We start from the raw sequence: 27,745 nt of genomic DNA on the forward strand, positions 1-27,745 counted from the left end.
AGCCTTGTTCAGGGACAAGTGTTCCGGAGCCATTTTTGTAATGTTGAAGATTCTGCTGAACCTTTGAAAATTGAGGTCTTTGAACCTGTTTCAATAAAAAATCATTAAAAGATTGTGTTTTTTTCATCCCAGTGCAGCTTGTCAGGACTTACATCAGAATGAGCCTAGTACTCTCAAAGTTTAAAAGCAATGACTCTGTCTAAATTCCATAGGAGCCAAATTTTCAAGAAAAAGTTGTTCAAACTTTCTTGTCTTTGTGGGGCTGCTTGTCTTTCTTGCTTTAAGTGTACTATCTCTGTACCTCACATCAATTGGTCTACAAGCATTTCTTACATTGGCAAGACCGCCTGTGTTTCTTGTTAATGATAATGTCTAAATGATAAACATTTCTTGCATTGATACAGCTACTTGCATTTCTTGCATTACTGTGACTACCTGGATTTCTTGCATTAACATGACTGTCTGCATTTTTACATTATTGTGACTGCCTTTGTTCCTTGGATTTATATGACTGTGTTTCTTGTATTAACTTGAGCGAGGGCATCTCTCCCAATACTTTGATTTCTGTAGCAGTAGCAGCATCAAGTAGAAGGCAAAAAAGTAGTATTGAACTTTGAGTTTGTTTCTCAGTAGGGAGACTTTCATGGGTGTCGAGCGTGTAGTGCTGGAAAAGCACAGGAGGCCAGGCAGCATCTGAGGAGCAGAAGAATCTCAACTCTGATCTCCAGCATCTGCAGGCCTCATTTTATCCTAGACTTTAATGGGTGACATTTTCATAGATTTCTGAGCTATTCCTGTGACCCGCCCAGTACTTTGCTGAGCTCCAGGCAATGTCACTCTGGGTCAGTTATTTGATAGTTGAGGTGTTGAGCTTAAAAGAACGATATCTTCAAAAAAGACCCTTAAGGGTTATTTGGACATTACAATGAGCAATTGAAGTAACCTGGAAAAGTACATGAAAAACAAACCTAATGCAAAAACAGCATGTTTTGACTGGAGGGAAACAGCTTGACCTTGAGAGTTGGTGGGAATTGTCCACTCATGTGATCTAGATGGGACCACCTGGACTTGGTTTTCACCTGTTTTTGAGGGCTATAAAAGTACTGAAGTTGTTCCAAAATGGGGATTCAGCACATAACCTTAGATTCATAAAAGTATTAATATCAGGCACTTCACCTCACTCTTTGGATTTCACACCATTGGGCTGGGTTCACCATGGAATCTGAGGTAGAGCTCCAAATGACACCATTGTCAAAGACCCAAATGGATTGAAAGGCAGTGTGAGACTCACTTGTTTAACTCAGTTACTTAACCAAATTATATAGCTTGAAAATATATATAAACAGTAAAAACTAACAATTACTAATTCATAGAGCCATAGAATTATACAACACTGACCCTTCGGTTCAACTCATCTGTGCCAACCAGATATCCTAAACTGATCTATTTCCATCTGCCAGGATATCCCTCTCAACCGTTCCTACTCATATACCCATCCAGATGCCTTTCAAATGTTGTGATTATACCAGCCTCCACCACCTCTTCTGGCAGCTCGTTTCACACACGCAGCACCGTCAGCGTAAAAAGTTGCCCCTTAGGTCCCTTTTTAAATCATTCCCTTCTCACCTTAAATCTGTGCCATCTAGTTTTAGATCCCCGACCCTGAGAAAAAAACGCCTTGGCTCCTCCCCTGTCCATGCCCCTCATGATTTTGTAAACCTCTAACAGGTCCCACATTCAGCCTCCAGCACTGCAGGGAAGAAAGCCCAGCCTATTCAGCCTCTCCCTACAAATTAAACCCTCCAGTTCTGGCAACATCCTTGTAAACCTTTTCTGAACCCTTTCAAGCCTACCAACATCCTTAATATAGCAATAAATTTACTACATATTGAAGTGCATGTGTCTTCTTGGCAATCGTTTGATCAGACCTTAGAGAACTCATGGGGTACTTTCAGTCTAACAATACAAGCACAATTCCAACAGAGAAAATCACACTATTCCTCAAAACTCCATTATTTTTCCAATCTTAGGGGTGCAGCTTCTCACAATGATACATTGCCTCATTTACTAATACAGCCAAGTGCTGAATAATCTCAATCAGTCAGAGAAGCAAATATTGCCAATATGTTCCCATGGGTTTCAGCTTTCTGACTTTTTGATTCAGAGCTGATTGTTCGTGTGTTGAACCATCAAAGTGACCTTTTCTGAAGCATAAATTCAGGAACTGTATGTCACTGTCTATAAGTAATTCGTGTTCATTTTGAACATGTGATTAGGAACCTAACCTCATCACAGCAATAAATCCACGTGTGAATTTTGTCAAGTTTTGGAGGTGTTGTACTTCAAATTGTTTCAATCTCTGTCATCTTCTAATACAAAGGAGCGGTTTTAAGAAATCATATGTATTCATGGAAACAGCCTGGTGGTCTATCAGATTGGAGTGCTCCAGGTTCGGAATACACTCAGGACTGTGTAGATATTTTGTAATCAATCTGGTTCAAAGATGTCATTACCCACTTCGGAAGCAGGTGGGGCCTGAACCCAGGCCTTTAGCTCAGAGATAGGGACAGTACTTTTGTGTTAATAGAAAATAACTTGTATTTATTGCAATATACATAAGGTGGCAGAGAAAATGTATTCCTAATCTACCGTTCAACTTTAATTACAAACCTTTAAAGACCTCAAATACACATACTGAATAATTGACACCGGCATTATATGTGGAGAAAGATACAGACAGGGACCAAAATTCTGCAGATCAAAATTCCATCAAGGAGTGTTAACTTGTCCCAAAGTTCAGCAAAGGGTGCTAAATTATCCCTCACAGTTCGTATTGATTACAACAATGCTGTTGTCTGTAAAGCGATGGTTGTTCTTCACTTCAGTCAATTTGGTGAATCTAGGTTTTTCCTTGTTAGAACTCTTTCTTTTAAGCTTTCTATGTTTTCTCTTCTTTTACACATGAGAAAAATAGAGAGAGGAGTTTTCAATATGCCAACTCTGAAAGTCTCAGGCTCCTCTGCACCTACAAATTTGTAACAAATTACAGGTTGACCAATCCAAGGACTTTCGTCAGGCAGTCTTCCCTTAATGCAGAGACTCTTGATGTCGTGATGTCTCAAAGTAGCCTCTCACTGCTTTGAAAAGCAATATTGTACTGCACTGCCAAAATTGTGCATCACTTGATTTTGCTAAGTTGCCAAACTTTCATTATTTCACCTATGGAGCAGTCCAATTTCCATTCGAGTGTAGAGTCCAAAAAACAAAAAATGTGATCACTTGCAAGAATCAGGGTCATTTCTGAAAAAAAAAGACAATTTCCTTAAATTGTGAAAAGATTAATCCAAAAGAAAGCAAAAATTAAGTTAGGCCCAGAACTATTTTGAAATGGTTTTGGTTAAAGCATGAGAATTGAAGGTGGACTAATTGTTAACATAGCTAGATCAGTACACATTGTCATTTATCAAAAGAAAGGGAGTAGGGTGTGATCAACCAATTTATTGTTGATTTATTTTTACAGTGCAAGGCAACTTGGAGCAAATGCTAATTAACTAAAATCAAATATTTTGATTAACATTTATTAATTTGTTCTGTGAGGGAATGGTGATGGTGGCTAAATGTGGAGAATGGTTATTAAATGTAGTGACCTCGTGCCTGCAGTTACTACTTACTGTTTGTTTCATTTGAGTAAGATTCAGTATCTTTTGGCACACATCTGGATGTTACGGGCTTAGTGTGAGTGTATATGTACATGAATTCTCAGCTTTGAAAACCTCAGATTGGCCACTTTAATTATGGTAACTGTAGCTTCTGAAAATGATACCATGGCAGCAAAACATTTCCATAATCTAACACCATATGAAAAGATGTACGATTCATTGTACTACAGAAAAGTCGATTGCATTCAGTTTGGCAATTCTCCCACCTGGACCAGAAGGAAGTGGACTTAGATTATGGTCTTCTCTTCATTCCAGAAAGGTGGAAAATTCCCCTTCTTATCCAAAACCACAACACCTAACCCATTTGCTAACCAAAAATCAAGATGGCGGTAGAGTAAGAGAGCTGCACCTGGGCTCTTGCTGGGGTTTATCTGCTCCTGCATGCTTTTTGGTTCTTTTTTTTTAACTTATGCTCTTTTTCTTTTTTTTTCTTTCATTTTTCTTTTTTTTGAAGTCTTTTGCAGTCTGGTAGTTGGTGAAATCGGAATGGCAGCTGGATCGGGCGATGCGGAATGGTGGCTTCTCCTGGCAGTCAGAGGTGGTGCCAGACATGGCTCCTCATGGCAGTTGGAGGCAGTGGTGGCAACAGGGTCCTGGTATTCAGGTCCGGTGGTGGCCGTGGTAGCAGAGCTTCTCCAGTAATGGGTGACTCTGGTAAGGCGACATCTCGGAGGAGGGAGGCCAGACCAGATTTCCTGGCAAGACAGCGGCGGTGACCTGGTCTAGCAGCGGAGCCAGGGACTCCTGATTACATTAGGCCCAGAGAGGGGACTCCAGGCGTTGGCAAGGTGGAGATGGAGCCGGGGATTCCTGGTTGCAGGGCAAGTGTGGTTCAGTACAGGACCCAGTAATGGTGGCAGCATCAGTGAGGTGGGCCCAGCGGTGAAGAGATGGTGACTAAAAAATAGTGACTCCTACTTTGATAGATCCAGCGTAGACAGCGATAGAGAGGGGTGGCAGCACTGGTGTTAGTGAGCCATCTCAGCGCTTTCAGTCATACCTTATATCCTATTTTTCTTGAAACTATTTTCTTTCAGTTATATCTTTTATCCCTTTTATTCTTAAACTGTTCAAAATGGCTCTGGATTGTGGCGACTGTTGAAGCTTTTCACCTTAGTTTACTTCATTATTCACTGTGAAGTGACAATAAATAAATACATTATTTGTTTTGTGGATCACAGTTAATAAAGTGTTCACAGCAGCATCTAAACAGGACTCCTGCTATACCTATTTTCTGTTAATATTTTGCCTCTCCATCTAAAGAAATTTGAACAGTTTTCTTGGAGGTGAGAAGCTGTGCAGGAATATAAGCTTTTTGAACATTGCTAAGTAAAATGTTCTCTTTCAAAGATTGCCCCAAGGTAAATCAGTAGATCAGCATCTTGATGCAAGAGAGGGCTGTAGTTAAAAGACATTGACTGTACTTTGTGATTTTTAATCTAATTGAGCTGTCAAGCAAAGATAACTTTTTTAAAAAAGATGTACAGATAGAAGGAAGTGAGAGGCAGAAACAAATGCATTCTGTTGTGTACCTTTAAATATAACAGACTAAGAGCTGGAGTAATTCCTTACTTTCTCATGAGACAAATATTGCAATTTGCAGAGACCTGGGAAGGTGAGAGGCACTAAAAAAGTTAATTAATTCCAATATAGAGTTGGCAAGTAATTGTACTATGACATATTTGAATATTTGCTGGCAACCTCATAAACCTATCAGTTTACATTCTGTTGTAGTGTGCTGGTGACATAAACCACTGTAACCAGCTTAGCTTGAGGCAACATTTCACTGACTATTTCCTTTATTAATGACTCTAGTGAATAATATGAGGATCTGTGTGACCTTGTGCTTCGTGAGCAAATCTACCACCTGGAGCTTACAGTTGCTTTTATTTATATCACTTGTCCCTGAAACTTTAGTAATTTCTTGAGATCCATGTTTTCCAGCCTCACCTGAATAACACATGAAACATGGTGATGCTCCTGTCCTTGTGGGATGAGCTTTCTATGTATTTGGGACGTCAGTGAGGTTCTTCATGATATTTCGTTCACCCAGTGAATGCCAAATCTGTTATGCTGTGCCACAGAAGTGGGGTCTGTGTAGATTTGGCCTCAGTTTAACGTGGGATGTCAACGGATCTATTTCCCACAATTTTACCAGGCTATTATGAGCTCAACAGTCTGCATATCTGGGACATATTAGGTTGTAACCCCATGATGATCAAGCTGGTGCTCATGAAGTGGGCTGTTTTGATGATGTCAAGCTTCTTGAATGTTGTTCAAGCTGCACTCAATCAAACAAGGGAGTATTCCATCATGCTCCTGACTTGGGCCTTGTAGACAATGGACAGGTTTTTTTATAGTCAGAATGTGAGTTACTGCAGGGTTCCTAGCCTCTGACCTGCTCTTGTAGCCACATTATGTTCCATTTCTGGTCAACAGAAACCCCAAGGGTGTTGATAGTTGGGGATTCAGTTATGGTAGCACCATTGAATATCAAGGGACAATGGTCACATTCTTTTTTGTTGGAGATATCCATGATTTGGCATTTGAGTGGCAAGATTATTGCTTGCCAGTTTTCAGCCCAAACCGGGATATTGTCCAGGTCTTGCATTTAAACATCGACTGCTTCAGAATCTGAGGAATATCCATGAATTATTGTATTGATAGCCTTCACAAATAGCAGTCTTTCATTCCTGCTACCCCTATACATTTCATAGTACTGCTTATAATTCTGAGAATAGGGGAATTCTCCCTGGGCTGCAAATCATAAGAAATCTTTTGAACTACTTGTTTGATTCACACATTTGAACTGACTATATAAAACCCTTAAGATTGCACAAAAACCGACTGACATTCCTGTGTCTGACCTCTATTATGTTGTGTCATACTGCATGCATGTCTTTGAAGATATGCTATCAACTGAAATGTCAACAGCTATATTACCAAAGGTTTAGAATTATATTTGGCTACTCATGTGCCTTTGTTGCTAAGTGCACTGAGTAGCTGTACAGGCAGGAAAGGTCTCCAATGGAAATCCTGGCCTGTGTTAAATTACTTGCTATCTGCTGAACTGATGGTAGTGATACGAGAGAGGTCCCAATTTTCTCAACATAAGCTGGTCAGAAATCTGCATTTAATGGCATTTCTGGAAGGTGGAACTGTATTTGAATAAGGCAGGATCAGGATCAGTCACAATGCTCTCCATGGTGCCATACAGAAAGATATGGAAGTGATTTTAATTTTGGGAGGGTTGGGTGAAGTTCTATGGTGGGGGCCCAGGTAGAGTGTATGTAATCTGTCCAAGTCGCATAGCGTGAAATCAGGAAAACAGTCATTACTGAGCCAGTCCATTTTACATGTGAACCCAGCTGGGAAGTGTACCCTCCTGTCAGCAGCAAGCCACTCTTAGAGACCTGAATGAGTGATCTCTAGTGCTCAAGTATGTCTTGGATGAATGTGAGCATCTTATAAATGGGAGAGGGGAAGCGACGTTTGAGGTAAGGTAACCTGCTATTCCACCTGTTCTATTGGGAAACTTAAATAAAACCCACATTCCTTTTTTCTAGCTCAACTCTTCTTGCCACCAGCTAACCATGGTTGGAAAGCCACAACTGCTTCCCCACCCAAGCTCTGGTTAATGAACATCAATCTGCATGTTTAGAAAAAAGCACTTTTCTTTCCTGAGGTGTCACTGCTTTTTGCTTAGAAGTGTGGGTTGAAATCACAGCATGTGGTGAGGCTGCAAGATCCATCCAGGTAAATTACATGAGCCACTTTACTTAAGTTCCTGGTTTTTCTGGTTGGGTGTGGTTAAAATTGATCCATTAATGTCTCACAATGAAGGGTAGCCACTTGAGTAGTAGATCAAAGGGTTGCTCGTGCCAGTCACTCCAACCCAGCAAAAGCCAAGGCCTGCAAGAAAGAAAGTGGGGTGGGGGGGCAGCGGTGGTAAACCTTGTAAGTGTCATTGTAATTCTAGCTAATGATAATACTGTGTAAGTCAAATTCCAGAGTGAGACCTAATTTAATAGACCACAAGTCACTGAACATGTTCAAAAGAGGCAGCTGATGAACTTTTATCAAAAGAACATAAACCCTTATTGCACACAAAAGAAAAATATGAACTATTTTACATTGTACAAGAACCATTTGGAACTCTTATTACAAATATCAAAAAGATTTAACTCTTTTACCCCCGCAAGTATCTTACAGACACTCAAACATGAGTGAAGGATCACCCCTGCCCCCACACTAAACTTCTTACTCAGCTTGCATGACTGTAATGGGTATCCTTTTCAGAAAAGGTCTGTGTATTTGCTCACTGTTATTTTCAACAGTTTTGGTCTCTTCCCGAAATCCTAAAACAAGCTACTAACTCGGCTCACTTACTTCTTAATGTGTTTCTGAACCTCATGTCTTCAGTAACCTTGTCAGATTGTCTCCCTTTTGAACATACCAACAACCTTCTAAGCAACTCAGAACTTCTCTCCAGCCCTGTTCTGATAGGGTTCTGACACATAATGGAGACTGCTAAAATAACACTACATCTGCTTTCGGAACCTCCTCAGAATAAATCTGTACACTCTATGACATATTCTGGTTTGTTCTGATTTTCTGTGAGCGGATTCCTTTCCTTTCTAATGCACTGAACAATTCAACTCATATAAGTACAAGTAAACAAAACAAATTTGCACATACCCCTCTGCCACTTGAATCTAAAACGAAAATAAGAATCATATATTTCCCTTCTCAACAGAAATACAAATTAAAGCCATAAATCATTCTTCCATTTTAGATCCCGAGCTCTCAACAATAATAGCAATAAATATATAATGAACCTATATCTGTCAATAGCTTTGAATCACTTTATAGAATACTATAAACACTTCATGCAATTATTTTTAAAAAGTGCAGATTAACTGTCTGATAGGACATAATGGAAATAAGCTCTTTTTAGAAATTTCGAACAAATGAGTACATTTTCAGACGTAAAATTAGCTTTGAAGTTTGGCAAAGGAGCAAGGTTCGGCCATTTGACAATCCTAGCCTGGTTTGCCACACAGCTCAATTTTCCCATCTACTTGCCCTCAATCCTTGACTCAATTGTCCATCAAAAAATGATCTCTCAATTCAGTGATTTACTGCCACTGCTTTCTAGGGAAGAGAGTTGCACATGCTAATCTCAACTCTGTCTGAATAGGGAGCCATCTTCTTAAAAGTTGTCTCCAGTTCTAGTTATTCCCACAAGAGGAAATAAACTCCTGGTATTCATCTTATCAAACCCCATGGAGATCTCATTTGTTTCAACCAGATCAACTCTCTTTTTCCTTAACTCAAATAAGTATTAGCCCAACTTGTTTAAATTCCCAGTGTAAAATGAGCCAGGAATGAGTGGAGTGAGCGCTTCTCATGCGATTTTATATATTCCAGAGAGTGCTGGATGTAGCCCTTGCAGCTAAAAGGGATCAATTGGTATGGGGAGACAGTGGGAATGGGATACTGAAATTGCATGATCAGCTATGATCGCATTAAATGGTGGTGCTAGCTCAAAGGGCCGAATAGCCTACTCCAGTACCTATTTTCTATGTTTCTATATTTCTAAATAGGGGGACCAAATTGTACATTATACTCCCCATGTGGCCATGCACATTTGTCGTACAGGTCATTCTGCTGGAACTCGCATTTCATTAATGTGAATTCACTGTAATGTGAATGACAAATTGGGAATGCTGTTTCTGTAAAGCGTATATTGGTAATAACGTGATTATGACCCCATTAGTTTAAATAGTGCTGCCATTACACAATTTTCTTATAAAATGATTTTGTCGGAGAATGGGACTAATACATTATAGCAGAGTTGACTGTAAAATTTTCCTCTTTTTACGTTTGATTTCCTTTACTTTAAATACCAATATTCCATTTGCCTTCTTAAACCCTTGCTGAACATGGATACTAACATTTTGTAATTGATGTGCAAGGAATTCCAGATTGCTCTGAGCCACCAAGTTGTGCAATGACTCTCCAGCTAACCAGTAAACTACCTTTCCATTCTTCCTGACAAAGTGGATATGTTTACATTTTTCTACATTGCACTCCATCTGCTATATTTTTGCTCAATCACTTGATCTGTCAATGTCTCTTTGCAAACTTTCTAGCTCCTCTTGATAACTTATTTTCCTGCTCGCCATCATGTCATGAACAAAGTTAGCTATCACATATTCAACCCCTTCATTGAGGTGATTAATATAGATAGTTGAGTCCCAGTACTCATCTCTGTGACACTTTATTAGTTTTGACAACTCAAAAAAGATCCATTTATCTGTGCTGTCTGCTTACTTTTAACTAACAAATCATTTATCCATGTCACTATGTTATTCCCTATTCCACATTCTCTTATCTTGAATGCAACACTTTGTCAATGCCTTTCAGAAATCTAAACACACTACATCTACATCTTCCCTTCATCTACCTTGTGTGTTACTGCCACAAAAAATTTTGTATTTACATTTATTCAGGTGTGAAACATAATCTTAGAAGTGCATTTCTCCCCCTTCAAACTGAATATGAAATTCTTATCTTGTCACCTCAAGGTTCCCCTTGTCATGAGGTTATTCACGAATTCTATTTCATCACGAATTACCAAATCTAAAATAGCTTTTTTCCTGCTTGTATTACTGTACAAAAGTAAATACAATGTGAACTCATTTTCCAGGGTCTCTTTATCAATATGATTCATCCAATCTTTACATAAGTTTAACTGTTCTTGATTATTATGGTACCTTTCTTAAATGCTGCATTTATTTTTCCAAACTCCTTTCCTTTGGTATAACTACTATTACTGCAAAGGGGGCCTATAAATTATTCCCACAAGTGACCTTACATTTCCTATTACTTATCTCTCCCGAAAAATAATTCTACACATTTCTCTTTTGAGCAACGATCGTATTTTATGACTGTACAAATAACATCCTAAAACAGCTTTTTATGGATTGGGAAATATCAAGTACCCTTTTATGTAAGGTCCCAGCCTTGGGCAAGATCTATCAGGACATCTTTAAAGAGCAAGGGACACTTATTTAAAACTGAGATGCCAAAGAATTTCTTCTGCTACATAGTGATGAATATCTGGAATTCCCTACCCCAGAGAGCCAAAGTATTTAATAAGGCAGTAAATTAGCGAATTGAGGGCTGGGGAAAATCAGCCTTGATTTTACTGAATGGTGAGATAGACAGGAGTGGATGAATGGCTACTCTTCCTATTTCTTACATTCTCATCTTCTCATAATATATTATCATTATAAACTTTGGGTTCTGATGTAGAGGTTAATAAAGGTGACTTGCTTTTTGTTTTAAGCGTTAAAAATCCATTTTCTTTAGCATTGGTCAAAACAGCCTTTCCAAATTATTCATGTAATTTGAGCAAAATAACTAGGTAAGCTGCCTGATGAAATAATTGCTAAAGTGTTTACTAAGTTGAGTTTTATGACCGATCGATCAAGTGGCCAGAGGCCTGAAGGAATTCCAGTTCAGAAGAAAAGATCTATACCAGGAGATACCTGTTCAACAGTCTCAAAGTAGCTAAGGTCATTAAAAAGTCAGGACGTTAACCCATCTGTGTATCCTAGGGAGAGACTGAGTGAATCATGTGGTAAATGTGCAGAAAGTCACCTAAAGAAAATGCTTTGTGACCTCAGCAGTTGGGTAAGAAATTAATGTTTGAAGATAGTGCTACTTCACTGAGGTTAAATGTCTGTAAAGGATGTTATTGAGAACAAAAGGCTTGCTTTTTTGACTTTTTAATATTTGATCTTTCTAAATTATTTTTAAAGATAAAGCTTTGTTTTTTTTTTACTTTTCTTTGATGTTATTTTGTAAATCTGCGTCTTGTGAGTACGTTTAGCAACTGATCACCATAGAAGCTAAATTCTAAAAGTCAAACTTTTGGTCTATCAAAGCAGGTTTCATGCCAGGATCTGGCTTGTCAAGTATTACTGTTAGCTAGGATCATAACAAAGACCAACTTTTAACAGATAGAAATCTGTTGAATTTAAGAGGGCTGTGTGAATCCTTAAAGGAATGAATACCATGGAGGTACTGGGCATTAATGCTGGGAGATGTGACCTATATTGCACAGACAGGAATTTCAAAACAGCTTTAATTTTTCATCAGATTTTTCTGGGCATAAAAAATATAATAGTGGATAATTTGAAATCTTCAATCAAGCCTACCCTGTGGGAGAAAGCAGATAATTTGAAGTTAGAAATAAAAGTTAGATCTCGTAAGAATGTAATCTTTAAAGTGATTACCTGATGTTTCCAATTAAAAGGAGGTAAATCTGAAATGACTGTATCACCAGTAGCTAAGATTCAATTAGACGTGACAACGACATATGAATTAGGAGAAAGAAAGACAGATAAAGTACTTGAATTAGAAGAAAAAGATGAAGAAAAATTAGTGGAGAGGAGCAAACAAAAATCAAAGAGAAATAGAAAAGGTAAAGATTACTTACAGTGTGGAAACAGGCCCTTCGGCCCAACAAGTCCACACCGCCCCGCCGAAGCGTAACCCACCCATACCCCTACATCTACATCTACCCCTTACCTAACACTACGGGCAATTTAGCATGGCCAATTCACCTGACCTGCACATCTTTGGAGTGTGGGAGGAAACCGGAGCATCCGGAGGAAACCCACGCAGACATGGGGAGAACGTGCAAACTCCACACAGTCAGTCGCCTGAGGCGGGAATTGAACCCGGGTCTCTGGCGCTGTGAGGCAGCAGTGCTAACCACTGTGCCACCGTAAAGCAATGGGAAAAGCAAGGAGAAAGAAAAAGAAAGGGAACTGGAACGAGAAAGATTGAATTAGAAAATGAGGTGAAAGAAAGAAAAAAGAGCCGATGGAAAGAAATTTCATTAAAAATGCTTGATCTCCAAAGGGGGAGAGAACTCAGGTAGTATATGACTTACCAAGACAAAAGCAGACAGTAAAGGAAGGAACAAGAGATAGTAGCTCAGAGGAAGATTTTGATTCTAATCAGGAATTTGATTTAAACATCTGCGGTTAGTGCCTAAATTTACAGATTGTGGGGTTGAAAGATGTTTCACCCCATTTGAAAAGACAACTGGGAAGTTGAACTGACCCAAAGATGTTTGGACCTTAATGTTACAGGGTGTCTTGACTGTTACAGCTATGATTGTGTACACCAGTTTGTCACAACAGCAATAAGAATAATACTCAATGCTTATGAATTTGTTCCTGATGTTCATCAATTAAAATTTAGGACTGCAAGAAAGAAACCTACTAAGGCATTTGTAGTATTTGCAAGAAAAGTGCAAGAAAAATCTGAGAGGAAGCAGCCTGGCGGGTACCTGAGATATCTCAAATAAATGGTTACAAAATGGTCATTTGGAAATCAAGAAGGAAACAGGAAGAATAAAATATCTTTGGTTGGAAAAGGAGTTGGTTTTAGGGAGCAAACACAGGGATGCCAAAATTCTAAAGGAAAAAGGCTAAAACCTAATGGTGATACAAAGAACATACTATGCTCCCATTGCGGTAAGATCAAGCATGCTAAACGTAATTGTTGGAAGTTGAATGGGAAACACGTTGCAGGAGTAGGACTGCTTAAAGAATCCTCAGGAAAGGCACATCACAAAAGGAGGTGGGTGTTCAGTCTGTGGCAATGATACAGGTGGAGTGTGTTCCCCCAAAGCCAATTATGACGGGAGAGCTGATTCAGCACAGTCAAACAAGTTCTTCCCAGATTATTGACAGAGGATCAAACCACTGGAAATTCTGAATATTTTATTTCAAAGGGGTTTCCTTTTTTTTAATCAAAGTCAAACTAAATCATGGCCCATTTAAGACAGATGAGATGTGTTTTCTCCCAGAGGGTCATGAATCTTTGGAACTTGTGTCCTCAAGAAAGGCAGTTTAAGCAGAGTCTTTGAATATTTTCATACAGGGGTTGATAAATCCTTGATCAAGGAAATGAAAGGTTATCTCTGGTAAGTGGGATTATTAGTAATCAGGTCAGCTGTGCGCTTATTGTGGAGCAGGCTCAAGTAGTTTACTCCTGGTCCTAATTCATATGTTTGGAAAATAAAATGAACCTGCAAATTTCTCATCTGAATAGATTTTGCTTTTCAATGTAAACCACAAAAATAATTTTCACTTATGGAAAGATACTCACCTTTCAAACTCATTTTGCATTGCAGAATTGTTTTTCACTTGTGATTTAATACAGTTTTCCTATTTGTATGCTTTTCCCTGCTGTATAACATGCCAACAATGATTTTATCACCAATTTCACAATACAGTACATTTGCACAATATGTCAAATGAAAACCTAACCTTTTAAATTCAAACCAAATTAGCTGTATGAAATCTGTTCATTCTTAGCAACTAGCTTTCTTGATTAATGTAAACACAGTCAATGAGGAAAGAATGGATAGTGAATATTATAAATAATTTCAGAAACTCCATATAATTCCCTCACTAGAGTATCTCGGCTGAAGCGAAAGCTGTTCACAGTGGTGGTAACGTTGAAAGTTGGATTATTAATTGGCTAAGTTATATATAACACAACTATGACCTGGTAGGAATTTTAATTGGATTCTAAACCCAGAGATCACATCAACTGTTCATTATCGCAAAAGAAAGTCCTGTAAGAATATCAAAGTTTATAGATAACACAGAATTGTACAGGATCTCAAGATATTCTAAGGAAATAAATAACATGAAAGAGACCTATTGACAATTGAATAGATGAATGATGAAGTAAAGATGACATTGAGAGGCATGAGGTGATGCGTGCACAGCTGACAATAGTGATTCTGTTTTACAGTGAAAAGTATTTCGTTAAATAAAATTCAGCAACAACAGGACTTAACTGACTAATTGACTCAATGTCAGAAACATCATTTTGTGACAGTAACTGCCCACAGCAAATAAAACATTAACATGAAGAAATAAATATACAGGCTAGTAATCCAGGAAGGAATGCTGACAGCATGAAGCTTTTGAAATATTGCATACAGCTATCGTCATTGTACTTGTGAAGAGTTATTGGACTGGGTTGAGCATGAAAATAAACCAACAGTAGAAGTTTGCAATGCCTGAGATTAGCTCTGGTCCTTACAATGAGTGCTTATGACTAATGTTGAGAAATCTGGCTGCAATCAGGTAAGGCATCAATGCTGAAAAGTGAAAGGGAAATCACAAAATGAACCAAAAAGTAATGATGGAATCACAGCAAGTCAGGGAAAGGTTTAAACTAATGTGGCAGGTGGCAGGATGAAGCCTTTGAAAGGTGATAGGTGGATAGAGGATAATCAACATTGATTATACAACAGCTCAGAAATAGAAGGGATCAGAGACAGAAAATGCAAGGTAGATTCAGAGGGGCTTGAAGTATATAAGTACAAAAACAATGATAATAAGGTTATTTAGCTATTGGCAAAAGTAGCTGCATGGGATTTTGCAATAACAAAGACCTTACTCAAACAAGTGAAGGAATGGGCACTTAATATTCCTGGATGCCATGTGTTTGCGAAAGGGAAGAAAATAAAAGAGGGTGATGATATTATTACAGCGCTATAGCAATGTAAAAGGTTGATATACTTGACGATTCAAAAACTGAAAATCTTTGGTTACATTTAAGGAACAATAGAGCAGACAATAGAGGGGTGTGATCCAGTGTAAAAACCGGGGTAATAAACAAGAAACTGGATTAATTGTGCTGGAAGAGCACAGCAGTTCAGGCAGCATCCAACGAGCAGCGAAATCGATGTTTCGGGCAAAAGCCCTTCATCAGCACCACTGATCCAGTATTTGGTTTCCAGCATCTGCAGTCATTGTTTTTATCTAATAAACGAGAAAGCTGCCCAATTTTACATGATGACTGCTGACAGTGGGGAACGTCGCTAAGGGCTCCTCAGAACCATTTCTTAGGTATAGAAAATCTCTGGTTCCATAAGCCTCCAGTATTATTGTGACCCTAAGAAGCAGCAAATTCTAATGGGATTGGAAGGTCTAAGCGAATAAGCTGACGAATGTATATAATTGGCCTGTTTGTATAGGCCACCAAATAATGGGAAGGAAATAGAGGACATTTGCAAGGAAATTACAGAAATATGCAAGTAGAGCAGTGATAATAGAGGCATTTGTTCTCATTTGTCCTCAGAGTGACCGGGGAAAGAGCAGGGTAAAGACTTGGAGAGTGTGGAGTGTGTAAGTACAATATAACTTTGTGAATCAGTTATGCTTCCAACCTAACAGGGAATGTAGCAATGCTGAGTCTATTTCTCTAAAATAAAGTGGAGCATGTTTTATGCTTGGAGGATACTTAAAAAACAGTGATCACAGTATCATTAGAAAAAGGCAGAGAAAAATCAAAATTTAACTACTCAAATGGAGTATAAAGTTTGTATGAGAGCTGACCCAGGTCGACTGGAATCAAAGAATGGCAATTACAACAGTACAATGAGAGACCTTAAAAATGATGATGTGCCAAAAGAAAAAAAAATTGCCTTTGTGCAGAATTTTTCATAATATCCAAAGCAATTCGCAACCAATTTATTGATCTGTTCATTTAGGTATTGCTGGAAAAGTGCACATTTTGTTAATGCTTGCCCTCTAATTCTTGTGCATTGTCCTGATGAGTGCAAGACAGAAACCTTTAACAAAATGAGTCTTTGTTTCTGCTATACTCAAGTTCTTTACTGCTAAATAACTATTAACTAATTCAGCAAATGCAAATTCCCAAAATAAAGTGATAGCCTGCTCATTTTCCAGGTGATTAGTGCACCAACCAGTATAGAGGGGACTCTCCACAGTAAGCGCAGCATTGCTTACGACTATCCACAAGTACCTAACATGTTTGTATTGAGGCCATAGTGGTGAAAGTTGGCTGCACTGGGGTTGTGTCTTGTCATGAACTTGTTTAACAAGGTCCATTTTCACTGTGGTAGTTCAAAGCTTGCCTTTCCACAGATGGAGTTTGTTAGAAGGAACTCGTTAGTGACTGCTGTGTTCTCCCACACTGGATATAATATTATTTGACTTTTGGAAATTGGTTCTTTTTTAAAGGAGCCTTTAGGTGACAGCATTACGTGATGGAAGTTAATTTTCAATTTGAAGAGGAAAAGTGTGGGACTATGACTAGTGTTTAAATCAAGGTATGAAGGCAAAGCTAGCTATTGCTCCCCTTTAAAGGGGTTATGGAAGAATACTTGAACAATTATTATGGGATTATGTAAGGTCTAGATGGTTTTATCAAAACCACTAAATTGTGAAAAGGAGATAATGCATCTGCAAGGAGTTAAATGGGTAAGCAGAAGATTGGCAGATGGAATATAATGTGGAAATGATGGAGGTCTGAAGAATAAGAGGTGATCTGATTGAAACATGAAATAGCCTGAGAGGACTTAACAGGGTGGATACTGGGAGGATGTATCCTCTTGTGGGGGAGACTAAAACTGGAGGATAAATTTTAAGAGTAAGAGATCTTCCTTTTCAGACAGACATGAGAAGGGTCATTAGCAAGAGCATCCCCTCCTGCGTTTTGTTTTGTACATATGTGCTTCTGTAAAATGCCTTGGGATGTCTCCCTCCATTTAAGGTGCTATGTTTTGTGGTACTTTACCAAAAGCCCTTAGAAAGTTTGTAGACACCAATTCCACCCCATTCCATTATTTCATCAAACAACTCCCTATTTTAACAAATCTGTGCTAGCTTTCATTCACTATTCCAAATTTTTCAATGTGACAATTGATTTTGTCCCAGATTTCTACCTTGAAAAAGCAGTCACCCAAGGCTGGAATTGAACCTGGTCCCTGGTGCTATGAGGCAGCAGTGCTAACCACTGAGTCGCCATGCTACCCCAAGGGTTGTAAGGTTGGGTTTATTCATAAAATTTAAGAGGAGATAGTCTGGGGACAGATAGACAATGTTACCTGCAGCTTTCAGTTTCAGAAAACTGATTGAGGAGGTTCAAACATGGAATTATAGGACGCATCATATTCAAAAACACTGAAGAAGGAAGGGAGAATAAAAAAGGGGTTAGTGTGCAAAAATAGAGGGATCAAAAGTGCTTTTGAAGAAGTATGGAGAGAAAGCGAGAGTGGGATACTAAAATTGCATGAGCATATTGAAAGGTGGTGAAAGGCTTGAAGGGCCGAATAGCCTACTCCTGCACCTATTCTCTATGATTTATTTTAGGATTGAGATACACAGCATTTTAACAACATGCAATGTTTGAAGTATTTTAAGTTTTAATGTGTCTTATATTGATATTCTAAAAATGGATTCAAAGGAACTAACAGAAAGTACAGAGCAAGATTCAATAAGGATGAATTTCCTTTGAATTACCAAACAAAATAAACAGCACAAGATACTGGTGAGGCCACAACTGGATTATTGTGTGCAGTTTGGATCACCACATTACAGGAAGAACATAATTGCTCTGGAGAGTTGTAAATAAGATTTACTGCAATGTAGCCAGTGTTAGAGAATTGTAGCTACAAGGGGAGATTGGAGAGACTGAGGTTGCTTTCTTGGAACAGAGAAGGCTGAAGGGTGACGTGGTTGACACATACAAAATGTGAGGAGGAGCGATAGAGTAGGTGGGGGAACTTGTTTCCCTTGTCAGAGTTCAAAAACCAGGGATCATAAATTAAAGCTAAGTGGCAGAAGGATTAGAGGTGATGTGAGGAAAAACGTTTTTATACAAAGGATGCTGAGTGTCTGGAATTCATTGCCTGAGTTGGTGGAGGCAGAGATCCTAAGCTCTTTTAAAACCTATCTGGATCTACACCTTATGTGTTGTAAGCTGCAGGACTATGGGCCATGTGCAGAAAGATGAGATTGAAAAGGGCATCTGGGCAACTTTGGGTCAACATAGACAAGATAGGCCAAATGACCCCATTCTGAGCTGTATCATTTCTATGATTCTATGGTTTTGTATAAAATTCAGGGCTTAATTTTACATTTTTGAACCAGTAGCAGGAAATCCACATGTACAGACATCTAGTTACTCTGGGAGGGTAGAGTGATTATAAACAAGCCAAAATATACAGGGATCACTAGACAATTACATAAAAATGACTAAGTTTGGCACAGTGTATTTCCCTATATAATATAGCTGTACCTGAATTTTCTTGAACCCCTACACTGGGATTTTCATGCACAGCAAGTAGATGTATTCGGACTGCAGAAAAACAGGAAATTCCACCCATTATCAGTTTCTAATTATTGCTATTCAAGAGTAAGATAGCTTATACATTATGATTTGTCAATGGACCTTAAAGATTGTACTGCAACACGTTACGAAATAACCATCAGTTAAAGCTGAACAGTTAGCTTATCACATATAAGATTCACAATCTAGTTTTAAAATCGGTGCACACAGCCATCACAGTTTGGCCATAATATGTCTGCTGTAAATCCTCTGCATTGGACCTGGACAGCAACATAAAAGTGTATTAAGGAAAAGTTCCATTGCTCAGCACAATCTCTATCACACCTGCCAAACTTGAAAAGCCACAGTAATCAATTATTAAATACTGCTGCCGCTCACAGCTTTCCTATGTGGCATGGTGTCACTTTTTGCAGCATTTTAGAAAGTTTGCAGTCAAACTGGAACCTATACAAAAATGACTTTTTTATTGAAACTGTTATATGTTGCCAATGTTTTGTTGAAGAAAAACATTTCACAATTTGATGGAAGTCTTTTTTCATATATGCACTTAAGATCGACCATTTCATTCTGCTAACAAGCAAATGGATTGATATGTCTTCTTTTAAATTTAATCAATAATCTCTATGGTCTGCTTTATAAACACCGTATTTCGCATTTTACTGACTGTCAAAATAGGGACATAATAGGAACAGCTGTCATATTACCTCATGCTTTGTAGTTCAGACTTGAAGATGAAGTTGTAGCCTACTTCAGCATAGAGCATTACATACAACCATGTTCAGGGGAGCCTAGGATGTCATAGATATTCACTATTCTGCATTAACCCAAGTCACTGGCAGTGATGAGTCAGTGCCCTCCAGCATTATCATGTACACTGTAGCACAGAGACAGCTAGCTTACACTGACGTCAGTGGCAGTTCTGTGTCGTAACATAGCCCTGAACACAAGTGACATGAGGTACTTCTTCACAAAGCAATCAGCCTGCAAAGGATATTCCTGGCACTGCTAAGATGCATCATGTACATGTTGTAGGACTTCTCTGGCTGATGTGCAAAGTCAACTAAATGATAATGAAGTCATTCACCAATGTTGTTCCTTGAATCATGGAAACACATGGTAGTATGCTACATGTACATCAAACTAGAAATGTTCATAAAGGACATGAGATAAACATTTTTAGAAGCATATATTGGACAGATACAGAACAACCACTTCAAAATTCAATAGCATTGATTCACTTCCATTTTAGTTTGCAATCAGCGGTTCTTTGACGGAGAAGACAAGAAATCATCAGCTGACAAAAGGCAAGCAATCTAGATAATTCAGAGACATCCCCATTGGACCTGACATTAATTGAAGGGAGTTGAAAGGAATATTTGTCACAACTGGTGGTGAATTTTACAGTCACGATAAGGCCTGACTTGTCTGGTGATCTTGAGCCTCAATATAAATCATGTATTATTCACTTCAGTTAATGCCATGATAATAGTGTTAACTAAAGTGACTAGCAGAAGAGCTAAATTGGACTAGCCTTTTTAGTGACAGATTGGTGAAATGGTATACAAATTCACCCGACAGAATAGCTTTATTGGTAGTGGTTTCTGCAAGCAAATGTTTTTTATTTCACTTTTTCACATGATCTTTATTTGAACTTAAAGGGATCCAACAGCCAAGTAGCTTAATCAAGCTTCCTACTATATCATTTTCCCCATCCCATTATACTTACATCTACTTTATCACTAAAATTAGCAAAGGCATGGATTGGCTGCTTACAAATCAAACTTGCATTGTCAAAATAGTCATTAGCTGTGTTTTCAAAGCTTGTAAGTCAATTAATTCAGTCAATTTGGCATGTCAGTGGGACTCAGACTAATTAAAGTGAATTTTTGTAGTTAAAGTAAGAAGGTTACATTTCATTTGAATGCTGTGTACCAGTTATTTAATCAAATTATTTTTTTGCTGTGACCGGATCTTACATTGAATTTTGTCTTGTATAGAATACAACATGAAATCTGGTGTTTTTGAGTCTTACCCTTTTCTACTTTTAACAAAGAATATGGAAACCAAGATATTCTGTTTAGAAGCACTTTTAACTCTGTTATGGCAGGTCTTGTATTTGTGGCTCTTGTGTTTGATGTTGCCTTTGCTGCTGCGCTGGGAAAAGCAAATCAGAGCAGGACTTTATAACCTTAATGGTAAGGTCCTAGGGAATTTTGCTGAATAAAGAGATCTTGGAGTACAGGTTCATATTTCTTTTAAAGTGGAGTCGCGGGTAGATCGGATAGTGAAGAAGGCGTTTGGTATGCTTTCCTTTATTGGTCAGAGCGGTGAGTATAGGGGTTGGGAGGTCATGTTGTGGCTGTACAGGACATTGGTTAGGCCAGTTTTGGAATATTGCGTGCAATTCTGATCTCCTTATGAGAAGGGTGTTGTGAAATTTGAAAGGGTTCAGAAATGATTTACAAGGATGTTGTCAGGGTTGGAGGTTTTGAGCTACAGGGAGAGGTTGAATAGGCTGGGGCTGTGTTCCTTGGAACATTGGAGGCTGACAGGTGACCTTAGAGAGGTTTATAAAATCATGAGGGACATGGATAGGATAAATAGACAATGTATTTCCCTGGGGTGGGGGACTCCAGAACTAGAGGGCATAGGTTTAGGCTGAGAGGGGAAAAATTTAAAATGGACCTAAGGGGCAATGTTTTCACACAGAGGGTGGTGTGTGTATGGAATGAGCTGCCAGAGGAAGTAGTGGAGGCTTTTACAATTACAACACTTAAAAGGCATCTGGATGGGGATATGAATAGGAAGGGTTTAGAGGGTTATGGGCAACATGCTAGCAAATCGAACTAGATTAGATTAGGATACCTAATCGGCATTGACCAGTTGTACTGAAAGGTCTGTTTCCGTGCTGTACATCTCTATGAATCTATGACTCTAAGTCTTCAGGCATCACTTTATAGTTCTGTCATGATAAGCGTATTTGGGAGCTCACATGAGATCACAGGCAGCATGCACTAGCTGTGTTATACCTTATTATACCAGTGACTAGCAAGCCTTTCCTATTTATAAGTTTTAAAGTTGAAATTTAATTTATAATGTTAAAATCAGGTCATGGACTGTGTGGTTTTCCATGTCTAATGAGCTTAAAGTCCCTTAAAACCTATGCCCTCTAGTTTTCAAGACTGGAAATTTAATTACAGTCAAACGGCTGTGGGAAGATTTGGCTCAAAAAGTGTGGCTCTGGAAAAGCACAGTCAGTCAGGCAGCATCTGAGGAGCAGGAGAGTCATCATTTCGAGCTTAAGTTCTTCATCAGGAATGTCATTGGCTCTTGTCATTCCTGATGAAGAGCTTATGCTCGAAACATCGACTCTCCTGCTACTCAGCTGCTACCTGACCAGTTTTCCAGCACCACACTTTTTGACTCTGATCTCCATCTTCTGCCATCCTCACTGTCTCCGGGAAGATTTGGCTCCTGAGTTTCAATGGCTGAAAGATTCTGGTGCAGGGTATTATTAATATTTTTAATGTTTCCGACCCTGGTCAAGTATTGAACTTTGCTGCAGAAATCTTCTCACATTCTGAGAGAGCTGTAGTCATTCTCAGTGCAACTGACCTGATAGTCTTTTTTGGTGGGTTTTCTGTCGTGACTATCTAGTCTCTCCCAGATTGTGTTTCACCCACGATGATTTGCAAGTCAGACTCGGCAAACTGTCTCCTTTGTGCCTCTGTGTCATATCTTTCATTAGCTGCCGTGTCCAGATTGTTTTATATTGGGCATTTTAGTAAAAGGGGCACAAAAGGCAATTGTGAGATATCCAATCACGTTGGTAGACTGGGCAAAGAACATCTCACGTGACTGCTGCTCCCTGGCTGTATTCTAATCCTCACACACCTCCATTTTACGTGATTGCCACAGAAATCATGACTGTCACAAATATGTCAGTGAACTGGTCACAGTAATTCCAGTGTAATTATTTTTCTTCTTCTCATTTCAGGCTGACATAAGGTCCAGAGAATATATTCGGAAAAATGTTAACGTATCTTGAGATTTCAGGAAGCAGCAACCATAAGCTAATATTAAAAGGTATGTTCAACTTGAGAATGTGATAAGTGGCCAGTAAGATTAACACTGAAATCTGGTCCCAGAATAGACTGCAGTAAGTAGGAACCTAAAGTCACCCACCATGTGTAATGCAGCAGAAAGCATTAGATTATGTTGCAAGCAACATAAAAAGGATGAATTAATACATTTGGTTAAAGTCCTTAATTTACTACCAATCAGTCAGAGCCAAAGCAATACTAGTTTATTTAACTGTACGACACATTTCACCTTAACTCAAAATAACTTTATCTTTAAATATTTACTTCATGCTAAGGAGGAGAGGAGAGGATGGAGCAGAATGAGAGGGCAGGAGTTAGGGTTAGGGTAGGGGAATGGGGCAAAGCATGAGATAAATTAAATAATATTATCTTGAAAAGTAAGTGCAATGTTTTCTGCAAGACTCTTCCAAAACTGCATGAAGCTAAGCAACTTTGGACCTTGGGCATCAGAACCAGCAGGTATGATGAAGGATCAAAGCCGATGTAAGTGCTGTAACAAACACAGCCAATACAAGTCAATGTCTAGCAAAGCTGCTGTTACCTAGACTGTGGAAGAGACTATGTTTGCTAGCGTTCAACAGAGAAGCTGAACACATCTTCTTCATTAGAGTTGAAGTCAGTAGGAGATGTCAGTCAGGTCACTCAACAGGTGATATTGAATCGTTGAATCCCTAGTGTGGAAGCAGGCAATTCAACCCATCAAGTCAGACTCTCATACCTATCATGTTATTCCAGCCATTTGATTTGTCTCCAGCACCACCTTATTTTAATTTTTTTGTAATTATCTCTCTGCCTCAATTAATCAGGTTATAGGTTATCCCTTCACTTACTATTCAGTTGTTGGCACTTTACTCACACTGACACTTTTGATCACCTGCAGAGACTTATAATTCAGCCTCCTCGCACCATTTGTATGATCTTTTGGTCACTCTGCCTATAAATTCTGTGACTGTGCGCTTTTCTTCACTTCACCTGAGAAAGGAGCAGCACGTCGAAGGTTTGTGATTTCACATAAACCAGTTGGACAAAAACCTGGTGGTGTGTGACTTCTGAAATTAAAATAAGTAATTGAACTCAGTATACAATAGAACCTACTATGTGGAACGCAAGTTGGCTAAATCAGTAACAGACAAGAAGTGATACTCATAATATTAAAAACTCCTTTTACAGCATTACCTACACACATCACAGGCAGTCTAAGTATTATAATGGATATTAATAGAAGCATATTTAAAATATAAGTTGTTGTTGATGTCGCATTCCATGTACTGAATTTAATGTACAGTTATTTCTCAGATCAGGAGCAGTTTAATAACTCTTTAGGAATTTCTTTTGTATACTATAATTGTACATTTTATCTTCCAACACAATGTCATAGTCACTAAAGTTAGATATATTTAAATGCTGGCCAAGGGAAGAATTTATAAAGACAGAATAGAAGAGGTCCAAAGATCAAATTCAATAATCACTGCATTTCTATCAATAATAGTTGGTATTTCCTGGTTAATTTCCCCTTCTGAGTATTGCACATGACCTATCTCACAGTGTAAAGTACCAAACAGAATCACGTTTATTTCACCATTGCATAAAATATCTTCAGAGAAGACCACTTAATTCATGTTGTGGCTTCTTCATGTGGCTGCATTGTATTCCACTCTGTCACTAATGTAATATAATTTACTTCCTTATCAGGCATTTTGGTGTTTGTGCAACTACTATTGCTTGTTTTCTAGACTACATTCCTCTGGCCTTTTGTGAAAATCAGAGTTAGGTTTGCTACCTTCAGGTGCCTTTGAATTCATTTTTGACTTGAGGGAATCTATATATGTCTATTTAAGCCAAACCTAGTTTTCAGTCTCCTCCACTATCTCCTGTTCCTTTTGCTTCTCTTTGAGTCAGTAATGTTAGAAATTCTGTTTGAAACATGTGGAGTTTGAGGGCAGGATTGATCTTACTTTCTGAATTCTGATGAAACTTTATTTAAAAGGTGTACTATTCTCCACCCTGACTATTGCAAATCTTCCCACTTCTTTGTGTCCCTGTTCTATATCACTGTATTCATGAATCATGTAGCCAGGATTTTTGTTTTGCTGGTTGTACTACTCTTCCTCTTTTGCCTATGTTTTTTTTCAGTCTCATCAGATCGTATTTATTTTCTGTTCTATATTTCTTTGAAGTATAGTTGTAACCACTTGGACTGCATATTGCTTTGCTGATCTAACTTCCCAGCAGTGTATGGTTCTATATTTGCTTTTAAAATTCTTCCTGAATCTTTCCAACGTTTATTCTAATTTTACAATACAGCTCCTCATTTATAAGGACAAACGTGAAGATGCTTGGTCTAAAAGCAGATGTTCTGTTACTTTGAGCAGCATCCTACCAAGGCCCAAACAACACCGACTGTGGTGTAAAGCAGCTCATACAGGAATGTAGTATTATCACACTAAATATTGAGATTATGACTTCAATAATTGAAAATTTATCCTGCAATTTGATGCATTTTGTTGCATATTTAGTGTTGATTCAGCTTTCATTTTCTTTCGTTTGAAGCTTTGTCATTTCATACATGAAATAATCTTTTGCAATTTTCAAAATTAATTTTTTACCTTTTGGTTTCCAACACAGACTGGAGCCCAGATATAAGAATGGATAGCCTTTTTAAAGAGCTGGCAGAGGCATGATGGGCCAAATGCACTCCTATGCTATGATTCTATAAGATGCCATTGCGTACACAGAGAACATAAGGAGAGGACAGTGCAGCTTAGATTATGATTCTACTGTTGGAATCTAATACAATCTAGTGCCAGTGAAAAGAACATCTAATAAGAATATATTGAATTTTCTTTGTATTTGGACGCATACAAATTGGGTTTCCTTCAGAACTTATCAAATAAAAGATTCTTTAGATTTTGTTAAAGAATATTGTACAGGAAAAGTTTGGAATATATTATCAATTGCATTCTCAAACCAAATTGAAAATTTCTCACCTTTTTATAGTTTTTGGATGTTGTGTCCAGAATTGACTTTGCACTCTACTGTAGAAAGGTTATTAATGTACGTTGATGTAATGTAATATGTGCATTGCGGATCACTCTAGGCTGGCAATCTGTCCCAGCATCGTATGGAAGAAGCTTCTCCTAAATATTGTTTTGATGCTTTTTTTAAAAATCAATTATGCAGCTTTCCAAAATGGTCCAGTGGATAACTGCATCATGTCATGCACTACTGAACTGTGCTGAGTTGTGTTATCTCAATCAGGAGATGTTGCCTTTGACCTCGGAGCTCCCTTCCTAAAGAACAGAGTTTCTGCTCCTGATCATTGTTCAATGATCCAACATCTGCACCTGTTGGACATGAGCTAATTTCAGGAATGGGGAGGTGGGGAGAGTGTCCCTTATAAAATTCCTCCCCCAAGATTCACTGAAACTGGTGGCAGCAATGTCACACGTGATCACATGACACTCATACACCCTTGTATATTACTGAAGCGAGCCCAATAATACTCAGCAAATGTCACTGAGTGTGTAAGAAGAAATTTGCTGCATCATTTCTAAATATCTTTAAACAGGTGCTATTTATCTAAAATATTGTTTCTTACTGTACATTTTTTTCATTTTTTTCGATATACAGTTCTATGTTCATATTCACAAGAAAAACTTCATGTTTAAACTTGTCATAGTACAGTGGTACAGTGTCTCATTTCTCCATTTCCAACATCAAAAGATTCTTGTGGTGCAGTGGTAATCTCCCTGTCTTTGGGGCAGAATGTCTGAGTTAAAGTCCCAACTGTTTCACAGGCATGTCATAACTTATCTGAATAGTTTAATTTTTTTAAAAATCCGACATTGGAGAAACTCTATTGGTTCAACATTCTGTAACGGTTTGATTGGCATAGGCTGTGGCAAAACTGGAAGAGAAGTCCAGCAAGGCCAATTCCGTTGTCAGGAGCAACACACACCATCTTTCATACTTTTCACAAACAGCAGTGATTTCCTTGCTAGACAGAATTAATTGCCAATCGCTTGTTAGAAGCTGTGTTGATGGCCCAACTCACCACATTAATGTTCAATTTTCTATCTTCCCAAATTCACCAAACAAGCTAGACCTTGAGAAAACTTGACATGGAAACCAAAGCAGGCACCTGACAGGTTCAGCTCACCACTTGCTCCAAGTGACCTCACTGTGCCAGCCTCTAACAACCCAAATGGCATATCTCCAATCCACAAACGGGATGCTTCTGCATTTCAAGTCTGCACTGACAACTGTCATTGTAATGCTTCAGTAAGGATTGTGCACCCAGGGGCATGCACCCGGCTCATGGACTGGATAAGGCTCCATTTCTGGGCTCTTTGCTTGTTATGATAATGTGCACTCATTCAGTGTACCTGGATACTCTCAGCACTCCTGCTTTGCATTGTCTAACCTTGTCTTTTTGCACTTTGGGCCCTCAAACCAGGCTTGTATGACGTCTGTGTTATTTTGGCATTTAGCACAGAGTCAAAGGAAATACTTTTGCCATGGTTGTCAGCAAGGTTCAGTCAAGTCAAGGGGTCTAGCCTTCATTCACAGACTGCTAGCACAGTAAGCCTCTGGTACCAGTCCAGGGGCTTGGAAATGATCAATCAGCCATTTGAAACAATCAGAGTCAGGATAGAAACATAGAAAATAGGAGTAGGCCATTTGGTCTTGCAAGCCTACTCTGCCATTCAGTGAGATCATGGC

The 27,745-nt window shown here is 38.6% G+C and overlaps 1 protein-coding gene across 4 annotated transcripts in view; it reads left to right on the top strand.

Annotated features, from left to right (window-relative positions):
* The window catches only part of LOC140464073 (endonuclease V-like), a 113,167-nt gene that overhangs the window by 66,145 nt on the left and 19,277 nt on the right, over positions 1 to 27,745 (top strand). For 2 of the 4 annotated variants that reach the window (XM_072558751.1, XM_072558754.1), the window contains one exon: positions 22,918 to 23,006. In XM_072558751.1, coding sequence (XP_072414852.1) covers positions 22,918 to 22,968 — 51 coding nt within the window. In that variant the 3' untranslated portion in view covers positions 22,969 to 23,006. Of the gene's footprint in view, positions 1 to 15,905; positions 15,953 to 22,917; positions 23,007 to 25,648; positions 26,616 to 27,745 lie in introns of those variants that run through there. The other 2 variants (XM_072558750.1, XM_072558752.1) reach the window with 2 other exon arrangements.

The sequence above is a fragment of the Chiloscyllium punctatum genome, chromosome 39 (genome assembly GCF_047496795.1).
Source record: "Chiloscyllium punctatum isolate Juve2018m chromosome 39, sChiPun1.3, whole genome shotgun sequence".
NCBI lineage: Eukaryota > Metazoa > Chordata > Chondrichthyes > Orectolobiformes > Hemiscylliidae > Chiloscyllium > Chiloscyllium punctatum.